General features: G+C 35.2%; 1 protein-coding gene across 1 annotated transcript; it reads right to left on the bottom strand.

The window, feature by feature from the left end:
* Positions 1–3,668: 3,668 nt before the first annotated feature.
* Positions 3,669–4,429, bottom strand: LOC127098307 (albumin-1). Its single transcript, XM_051036867.1, has 2 exons — positions 4,285–4,429; positions 3,669–4,205 (listed from the first exon to the last, which is right to left on the bottom strand). Exons 1-2 carry the CDS (start codon positions 4,334–4,336, stop codon positions 3,841–3,843), a joined length of 417 nt encoding a protein of 138 aa, XP_050892824.1. The 5' UTR covers positions 4,337–4,429; the 3' UTR covers positions 3,669–3,840.
* Between the last annotated feature and the right edge of the window lie 5,841 nt (positions 4,430–10,270).

Below are 10,270 nucleotides of genomic sequence, written 5' to 3' on the forward strand. Positions count from 1 at the left end.
AGTGAATTGTCATGGATGTTGATAGTAAGACACTTAAATAGATGAGTGAAGTGTCTCACATGCTAGCTAGTTCGGAGTGACATGTCGGACATGTAAGCTAGTCCGAAATGACGTGTCGGACATGCAAGATACTCTGAGATGATGTGTCAACCTTGCAAGCTATCAATAAGTGACTTGTTCAGCATGAAGGAGACAAGACAACCACATGTCAGACATGCAGACACACACTCCAAATGGATTGGTGCCTCCACTTATTCCTTGCACATGGGCGCCAATTCAAGTGGAGACACCATGCATTCAGACCTCGAAACCAAGCAATCAGACCTAGGTCTTGCATGCATGTCCCTATGGAGGCACCAATTTGAATGGCGACCCCTCTTAAAGGTTGTACATGGTCGCCAATTCAAGTGGAGACACCATGCAAGCACAACTTTCATGCTCTCATCCATTTGCCTATAAATACATCCACTCCATCAACACTTCTTCCACACCATCACTCTCACTACTTCTTCTACAATACTTCTTCTACAATTTCATCTGCAATAACTTCTTGTAGTTTCATCTACACCAACCCCCTGACAAAATGTCTATCCTCACAATGGGCGAAGCACATAGAGGAACGGTTGCAAACATCGCAGCATATGTAAGTTTTTTCTTTTGTTAACTTTTTATCTTTCATCTTCACCAACCCCATTTTATTTTGACATACCAACTTAGTCAAGTTTTTTATTCTTTCTTTTATAGGATGTATCAAGGTTCCGAACTCAGGTCCACGAACATGTCCATATGGACCCGATGATTCAACCTTATGTTAAACTCGCCGGTTTTGGTCATATTAGCAAGATTTTGTCTTGGTCCATAGATAACAAATTCATTCTAGCCTTATGCGAAAGATGGAGACCAGTGACACACACATTTTGGTTCTCAACTGATGAGTGTACCGTGACGTTAGAAGACGTCTACATGCTTTTAGGACTACCCATTGAAGGTAATGTTGTTAATGGTAAGACCAATTATGCAAATTCAATTTGCATGGAGCTCTTAGACACTGATTTGTTAGATGATAATGCTAGAGGTCAAGGTATACTACTCTCACGCCTTAAGTCGTACTATAATAGTTTATACTTAGATGAGCATTCTACCGAAGATGCTCGAATAATAAAAGCTAGGTGTTACATTATGCTGTTAATTGGATCGTTTTTATTTTCCGAAGGTAGTGGTTCTAGCATGCATATTATGTACTTACTTATACTTAGACATGTAGATAGAATAGGAAATTACAGTTGGGGATCTACTTGTCTAGCCTATCTCTATAGCTCCTTGTGCAAAAACTCACACAAAGACACCTACATTTTCTGGATGTGCTGTTTTGCTACAAGCATGGGGTTGGTCAAGACTACCGTCTCTAGCACCGGTCAATAACAACCCTTTCACTTTTTCATATGCACAAAAGTAAGTTATTTAAATTGCTATATCTTTACTTACTTCCTTAAAGTTTATTACCTCAAACTATTTTTTTTTTTACTTTTTGGTGTAGATGGTCGGCACGTGGTATGAGTTACAACAGATGTCCGAGACACTGTATTACTCAGTATCGCAACCTGTTGGATCGCCTTCGACCGACATACGTAAGCAAAATAACTTAATTATTTTGTTATATTTTGTTAACTTTTTCTACATTGATTATAATCATATCTTCTATCACATTTCAGTTCATTTGGCGTCCATACCTTAATTTGGATCATGACCATGAGGTCAACGCTGAAGACGCAACCGTATGGACTGCACGCACACCGATAATACAGTTCACAACTGTGGAGATGCACAACACCGATCGTGTGAAGCTGTAGTTCGGTATGGTCCAGAATATCCCAGATCCCCCAGCTAGCCTAGGAGAATGGCATCTGCGTAAAGTTAACGACCAATGGAACTTCAATCCATGGCAAAGCTTCGCAACATCAGAGTGTCGCAAATGGAAACACCATCATGACCATGTGTTAACTAACGCAATCATGCCAACTGAGGTAAAACCAAGTCGTACTTATATGGCTTGGTACAAATCGGTTGGTTTTTAGTTCATCGCCGAAGATATGTACCTATACGACCCACGCCAGGCAACTTACACACAAGAAGGATCAACATCTAACCCCTAACAACATTCTCAGCCCGGTTACTCACAACCCCCTATCCGTCAAACTTTCTGTTCCACAAACACACAAACATACAACCAAAACATGTCATTCACCCAACCCCAATACCAAGAGCATACCCCATACCACCACCAACAAATTGACCATCAACCTGAGACCCAACATCGCTTCGCACCCACCCCATCATCCTACCAAAGTCGCCTTAGCCAAAACACCAACCGCCCCTCCTCATACCGTAGCCAAGAAGCCCAAACATCACAAAACTAAAACATCCAACAACCCTATCTCTACCAAACACCCCAACAACCTTTCCAACCTTTCCTCGACACATCATTCACACCCATGTCTCCCTTCAACCGCCCCGGTCGCCCATCCATGAGTCAACCACATCCCAACTTCTCTGGCATGGGTCATGAGCTCAGCTACGGCGGTAGATCATCAATGCATACTGAAGACTATGCTGACTTGTCTGAATACCTCAACGGACCTTCTCCTGTAGTTGGTAGTGACGCTCCTGGCCCCTCAGATGATCAAACACCGTGCAGAATCGTCAACGTGGGTTAGGGCCAAAGGTTAGGGTAGCTAGAGGATGTGGGACCGGAGGTCGGTTAGGTGATCCCGGTCATCACCATTAGGTTTCTTTGTGTAAACTCCAAACTTTATTAATATCAAGTCGTCTTATATCAAATTTATCTTTCACTTATACCATAAAACAAAAAAAAATGCATTTTAGGAGGAGTCTCCAATTGAATTGGCGACTCCTCTTAAAACTTACACAGGGGTGTCAATCCAATTGGTGCCTCCATTCAAGTTTTAAGAGGAGTCTCCAATTCAATTGGCGACTCCTCCTAAAAGTGGGATATTTTGGAAAAAAAAATTTAAACTAGGGGTATTTTGGAAATTTTCTTGAAAAAATGAGTTATTTTGATAAAAAAAAACCCAGAATAGTCACCTATCCTATTGATACATAATAAATTATCCGGTTAAAATTTCTCTATTTTTTAAAAAGAAATGTTGCTAGTTGTTTTTCACCTGACAATGTAATTTTGATTTTTTTTGAAATTTTTTCCATTAATTGTGAAGTATTATTTATTTTTTTAATTTATTTGAGTTATGGAGTGAAAATCATTCCAGAAAAAATTTGCAGAGGTGATTAATAACATTCGCGAAAAGTGATTTTTTTTCTTACAGTAATTATGACATATTCAATAATTTTTTATTACATATTAATAATACAAAATTTACAATTAAACTAAAATTACTATTGAATAGGTTATATCTATAAAAATTTACATTAAATAAAAAATTATTTGTGTTAATGAAATAAATCAAAATTATTCTGTTTCATAAAAGCTCCACAAGATGTTATAATTCGCATGGGAACTATTTAGGAATCATTTACCAACTCTACATAAGCAATTGCAATTTTCACTCTATGTTGTATGTCATATCAAAATGAATTTTAAACAATGGGACAATGATAGTAATAAAATATAAATGCGAATAACTAGAGAAGCATGCATGAATTTACTCATAAATTTTATATGCAAATCAACAATATACATAATTGTCACACCAATACACACACATCATTTATTGAAATTCAAATGGATATTTAAGAAATCCAATTGTTTATTTAAAGCAGTAGATGCATCATATGCTACATGATACAAGGTAGTTTTTTCTTATATCAATATGATGCAGACACAGACATCTTCAACAAGTCTTTTTTGAATTGAGAGTTAGATATCATCTTGACAAAGAAGACTTCTGCCTGAAACTTAGAGGAAAAACACCTTCCATATTCCATATTAGAATCAGGATAACGAGCGCAAAAGCTTCCGGTTCCTTTCTTAGTGCAGTCATCATGGGACTGACATAAATTAGGATGATCATCAACCATCTTTTCAACTGATACATAAGGCTGACAAGAACCCACATATCCAAAAAAAGAGGGATAACAGACGCAACCAAATTGACAATCTCCACTCCTGTCGGTGTAACATGTTACAGGACTACAATATCCGGATTCTACCTTCTTCACCTGGAACATCACTATAAACAAAACTTAATTAGTTTATCGAGAGTTCTAAAAAATAATAGAATCCATACAAAAAATGGTTAAAATACATACAAAATGCAGCCAGCAAAACGAAAGCCAGTGGAGCAAACTTAAGAGAAGCCATTGAAGCTCTAGATAGAGTTGATTCTTAAGAGCTTATCTTTGTGTCGGGTTATAATTTATTCTTTTGCATGATGCCATTTATAGACAAATGTTTCTGTCCGACACATGGAAAGCGTGGGAGTAGTTGAGACTATGGGGCCAATGCCATAATCATTTTTGTCTTCCATCACATTCACCCAAGTTGGAAATATGGAAATTGATCAAAATGGATAATAATAATAATAGAGGATACAGTTGAAAACTATGGCACCATCAATCAATTTTTTCATTAAAGACTGAGCTACGTTTTCTTCTCTTAGACAAATGTGTTATTTTGTGTTTTAAGAAGACAAGTTAAAAGCATTTCTTTTACAGATTTTTTTTGAAGGAAGAAAATTTAATATGTATGAGTTATTAGTACATTTAAAAGAACTCTCTCTTCACTGGATACTACTGATGATCAGTGAGATACTACTTATGAGAATCAGATGGGCGCAAGTAGGCTGAATAGAATTTTTTGTCCTAAGAGTTTTGTTTGGGTTGATTAAAAATATATATCTTGAAAAAGTTCTATACCGTAAATGAAGTCTAAAGTTATATAATAAATTCAAGTTCGTTATAAAATGTATCAATAAAAAATATTTTAAATTTGTATTTGACTTTATATATATATATATATATATATATATATATATATATATATATATATATATATATATATATATATATATATATATATATCACTTATACTCTTATGTTAAAGTGTTATGAAAGATAGTTAAATATTTATTTTAGAGAGTGAGAGTGTATTAGGGTCTTGGAGTGGTTGAAGTAGTCTATGTGTATTAGATAATTTCATATTTAGGATCTTGATATCATGATTTTCACACTATTCTAATTTCTATGAAAAACAGTAAAAACATATCGAAATCCATGATGTCGATTCTTGTCCGATTTTCGATCTTGTTTTCTGTTGTTCTCTCATCTCTTCCATTTTTCTTATGTGTATCTTTGATGATTAAGATATTTTTGTATATTTATGAGAAAATTAAAAGGAATGAGAAAAGTTATGTTGTTTTTCTAAATGTGCATTTTTATAGGCATTTTATTCCAACAGTCTCATTTCATCCCAAGAGTCATTTTCCAACATCCACGAAGAGAGAGAAGTGGGATTTAAATTTTTGAATTTCAAAATAAAATCTCATTGGCTTAGTTATTCATCAACCAAAATAATCATCACATTAAGGTGTCTTTCATTTAAGCCAAACTTTTAATTACATGAGTCATATTTATTGGATTAATAAATTAATCTAATAGTCTCCCACTTCATCCATGTGGAAATTTGATGTTTCAATCTTATGCCATAATTGTGCACCATTCATTAAAAGTACAAAATCATTATCTTTAATAAATTAAAATGATTGGATCATGGTCGTCACAAATTATTCATCAACTTGATTCATCTCACGAATCAATCCAATTCAAACCATTGTAAGGGATGCAATAATGTGTCTTTCATGTCTTTACAAAGACACCATTGTCATCATATATTAATACTAATATATAATATGAATAACAAAACTCAGTAGAAACATAACTTAATTGAATTCACAAGTGTCATATTAATACGAACATTAAATTATACATGTATATATACCAATCATATTATAATATTAACAAGGGCCTTTAGATAATGTCCATCCTTTCTACATGGTCAACAAATGTCTTGGACGGTAAATCTTTAGTTAACGAATCTGTTATCATTAAATTTGTACAAATATGTTCAAATGACACTTTTTGTTTCCGCACTTCTTCTTTCACTGATAAGCACTTCAATTCCATATGTTTAACACCTTTGAAATATTTATCATTCTTAGAGAAGAAGACAGTTGCAAAATTATCACATTAAATCCTTAGCGGCCTAGTTATACTGTCGACAATACCAAGCCCTAAAATGAAGTTCCACAACCACAATGATTGAATTGTGACCTCAAAGCATGCTGCAAATTCCGCCTCCATAGTAGAGGTAGAAATGATGGGCTGTTTTCCACTCTTCCATGATATTGCTCCTCCATCCAGAAGAAAAACATACTCAAATGTGGATTTTCTTGAATCTATACATCCCACAAAGCCTGAATATGAGTAATCAACCACTTCAGGTTGATATGATCTTCTATAAGTGAGCATTTAATTTTTGGTGCCTTGTAAGTACCTAAGAACTTTGATATCGACCTAACATACCAACGACAAAACTAATATTCGGTCAAGTACATGTTTGGGCATATATTAAGCTCCCAACCACTGATGCATAGGGAATAAATTTCATTTCTTGTCGTTCTAATTAATTTTTGGGATATTGTATTTGACTAAACTTGTCCCCTTTATGAATAGGAAATATCCTAGTAGAGCATTTATCCATTCTGAATCTCTCTAATATTTTATTTATATAGCCTTTCTGAGACAATCCCAACAGTCTTTGTGATCTATTGCATAATATTTTTATTCCCGTGACATATGATGCTCCGCCCATATCCTTTATTTCAAATTTATTGGAGAGAAACTTCTTTACATCATGTAACAAAGAAAATCATTGACATCAAATAAAATATCATCAACATATAAGACCAAAATTATGAATTTACTCTCATCGACCTTCATATAAGACCAAAATTATAACACACCAGTTTTGAATTTTTAGGCAACTCAACTAGATCCCATACATTATTATCATCCATTGATTTTAACTCTTCATTCATAACATTGATCCAATCTTCAAAATTGTCACTTTCCATGGCTTGTGTGAATGAGACTGGATCCTCATCAATGCTTAATTCACATTCATGTTCAAGTGAATAAATAACATAATCTTTCATTATTGCTTGTCTTCTTTGCCTTTCAGAGCTTCTTGTTGTTATTTTTTCTGTTTCTTAATTTACTTGTTCTTTCTCATTTGTGATTTGTACATTGTCAACTGGTTCATCAACTATATGCTCATTTGTGGGGTTTGAATATTAATTTGTTGTGTATGTGTGTTGTATGACAGTACTACAACCTAAGGGACAGCAACCTAAGAAGAATCTTTAGGTGAAGAAGATTCTCCACAAGTCTCCATAATATCCACTTTATGTGATTTCTCACTCCTACTGAACTAGCCATTTTCAATAAACCGAGTATTACCAGACTCAATTATTCGCGTACTATGATCAGGACAATAAAATCTATATCCCTTTTATTTTTTCAGGATACCCAATGAAAAAACCACTAATGGTTCTTACATCAAGCTCTTTTTCATGTGGATTATACGCCCTTACTTCAGCTTGGCATCCCCAAATATGAAGATGCCTTAAACTATGTCTCCTTCCTATCCGTAGAACATAAGGAGTCTTAGGAACTTCCTTGCTAGGAATCCTATTAAGCAAATAAGCAGTGGTCCTTAATGCATTAGTCCACAATGATAATGATACACTACTATAATTTAACATTGACCTTTTCATATTCATGAGAGTACAATTTCGTCTCACAGCCATACCATTTCTATGGTGTACCGAGCATAGTATATTATTCACATATGCCACGACTTTCGAGAAACTTTACAAATGGACCTGGACATTGTCCTTTCTCATTACATTTTCCATAATATTCACTACCTCTATCAGACCTCACAATCTTTATTTTCCTATCCAATTACCTTTCCACCTCATCAATGAATACTTTTAACATGTCCACTGATTGAGATTTTCATGCAATAAATACAAGTAACAATAACGTGATAAGTCATCAATAAAGGCAATAAAATACTTTTCTCCTCCCAAAAAAGGAACATCGAAGGGCCCATAAATATTAGTGTGTATCAATTCAAGAAGTTCACTACTTCTTGAAGGTGAGAAAAACAAGAAAGGGGGGGTTTGAATTGTTTGGAAAAATAAGCGCTTTTTCAAAATGAAAACCACACAATGATTTTATACTGGTTCGCTTATAACACAAAGCTACTCCAGTCCACCCGGCCAAGGTGATTTCGCCTTCAACAAGGACTTAATCCACTAATCTTGAAAGATTACAAACAACGTCTAAGAGAAAGATCTCTTAGTCCTCTCAAGTATACAGACTTCACAAAGTCACTTGAGGAAATAAACAAACAATAGATAAAAGATTTATGTAATCTAGAGTGTTTCTTAGAAAGCAAATATTACAGTATTAAGAACAAGAGTTTTTCACGTTATAAGCAAAAGCTTCGTGAAGATCTTTAGAGAGCAAGAGTGTTTTTCTTGAGCGTTGAAGTTTCAGTATAATTTTGGCTTGTTGGCTTGCTAATGCTTCAAAGTTGATTGCAGCTCATTTTATATATCAGTTGAAGTAGTAGTTGAAACGGGTGGATATTAAAATGAATTTACGCCATCACTTAAATAGCTTCTGCAGGATAACTTTCTCTCCTTGAAATGACTACTTACCACAAGTAGTATCTTCTTTATTGAAATTGGAGATTAACGTCTCTTTCTTAATTAGGAAAACCATTTGTAAATCTTTACTTGACTTTAACGTTACTCTTTCATGATTAGCAATTCCATGCTCAGAGTATTTGTGTTTCTGGAGAATCTTGGAATCTTGCTTCTGATGTTAATCTCTTTTGAGTTCTGATGGATTTCTTCAGATAGCGCTGAGAGTTTCTGGAGTTAGACAACCGTTGTTCAGAGTCAGAACTTCTAGAGCGTATTCTTGTTCAGATGCTTCTGATGTATTGCTCAGAGTTAGACTTTCTTGAACGTGTTTCCACTTCAGATGCTTCTGATCATTTGATAATTTGTATCTAATCTGGTTCTGTATCTGATGACATCATCAGATTTCTTCCTTCTTTCTTTAGAATCCTGCACACTTAGAAACTTTTCGTTAGGGTGCCATTTTTGGTTTCATCCTTTGTTATCATCAAAATCAAGGAATCTGTTGTAGAATAATTTTTGTTCTTACAATCTCCCCCTTTTTGATGATGACAAAACAAACTTAATTAGCAGATGAAACATGAATAATATCAGATCAGATAGACAGAAGCTCCCCCTGAGTTAGTGCTAGGGAGTTCAGAAGTTCTTACCAGAGCTTCTAAGTAAAGAGGTTTCTGAAACTTTCTGCAATTTCTCAAGTCCAAGTTAGATAATTTTATATTTTAAGAAAAAAATATGTTGCAGAGTGTTTAAGGTATTAGACAATATTTTCATCAGAGCTAATAATGACTTCTCCCCCTTTTTGTCAGAATCAAAAAGACATAGTAAAGAAAATAAATAAGTAAAGAGAAAAACTTGTATTCAGATAAAAGCACAAAGGCAACAAGAAAACATCAGATTCAGAGAAAAAATAAAACAACAGGCAAGCAAAAAAATAAATCCTAAGTGCCTAAGGGTTTGAAGGCGGAGGCATTCTCTGAAGCAACATAGCAAGCATGTTCTGGATGTTGTCGTTGACAATATCTTGCTTGTCCATTCTGGTCCGGAGTTCATTCTGATCTTGCTTAAGTTCTTTCAGAGTCTGAAGAACCATAGGGATCACAGAAGAGGACTCCCCCAGAGTCAGAGCCTGCTGAGCTTCAGCTTCAGCAGCAGCTTGTGCTTCTGCGTCCGCCAGAGCCTTAGCTTCAGCTTCCTTCAACCTTAGGATTTCAGCTTCCCTTGCTCTTTCTTCTTCTTCCAGCCTTCTAGCTTCTTCTTCAGCTTCCTTTGCCAATCTTTCTTCCTCTAGCCTTCTAGCTTCAGCTTCTCTGGCTAATCTCTCTTGGAGTCTTGCCTCAGCATCTCTGATGTAGCCATTTCTGACTTGTTCAGAGATACTCTTCAGCCTAAAAGCCTCAGAGGTCATCCAGCCAATGACTCTGTTCCAGTGTGTCCTTACAGAGTCAGGATCATCACTGACTTCAGAGTTAGTGGTCAGAGACTTGATCTTTTGTACTGAAGCCCCTGCAACCAGCATGATG

Source organism: Lathyrus oleraceus, chromosome 6 (assembly GCF_024323335.1).
Source record: "Lathyrus oleraceus cultivar Zhongwan6 chromosome 6, CAAS_Psat_ZW6_1.0, whole genome shotgun sequence".
Taxonomy (NCBI): Eukaryota; Viridiplantae; Streptophyta; class Magnoliopsida; order Fabales; family Fabaceae; genus Lathyrus; species Lathyrus oleraceus.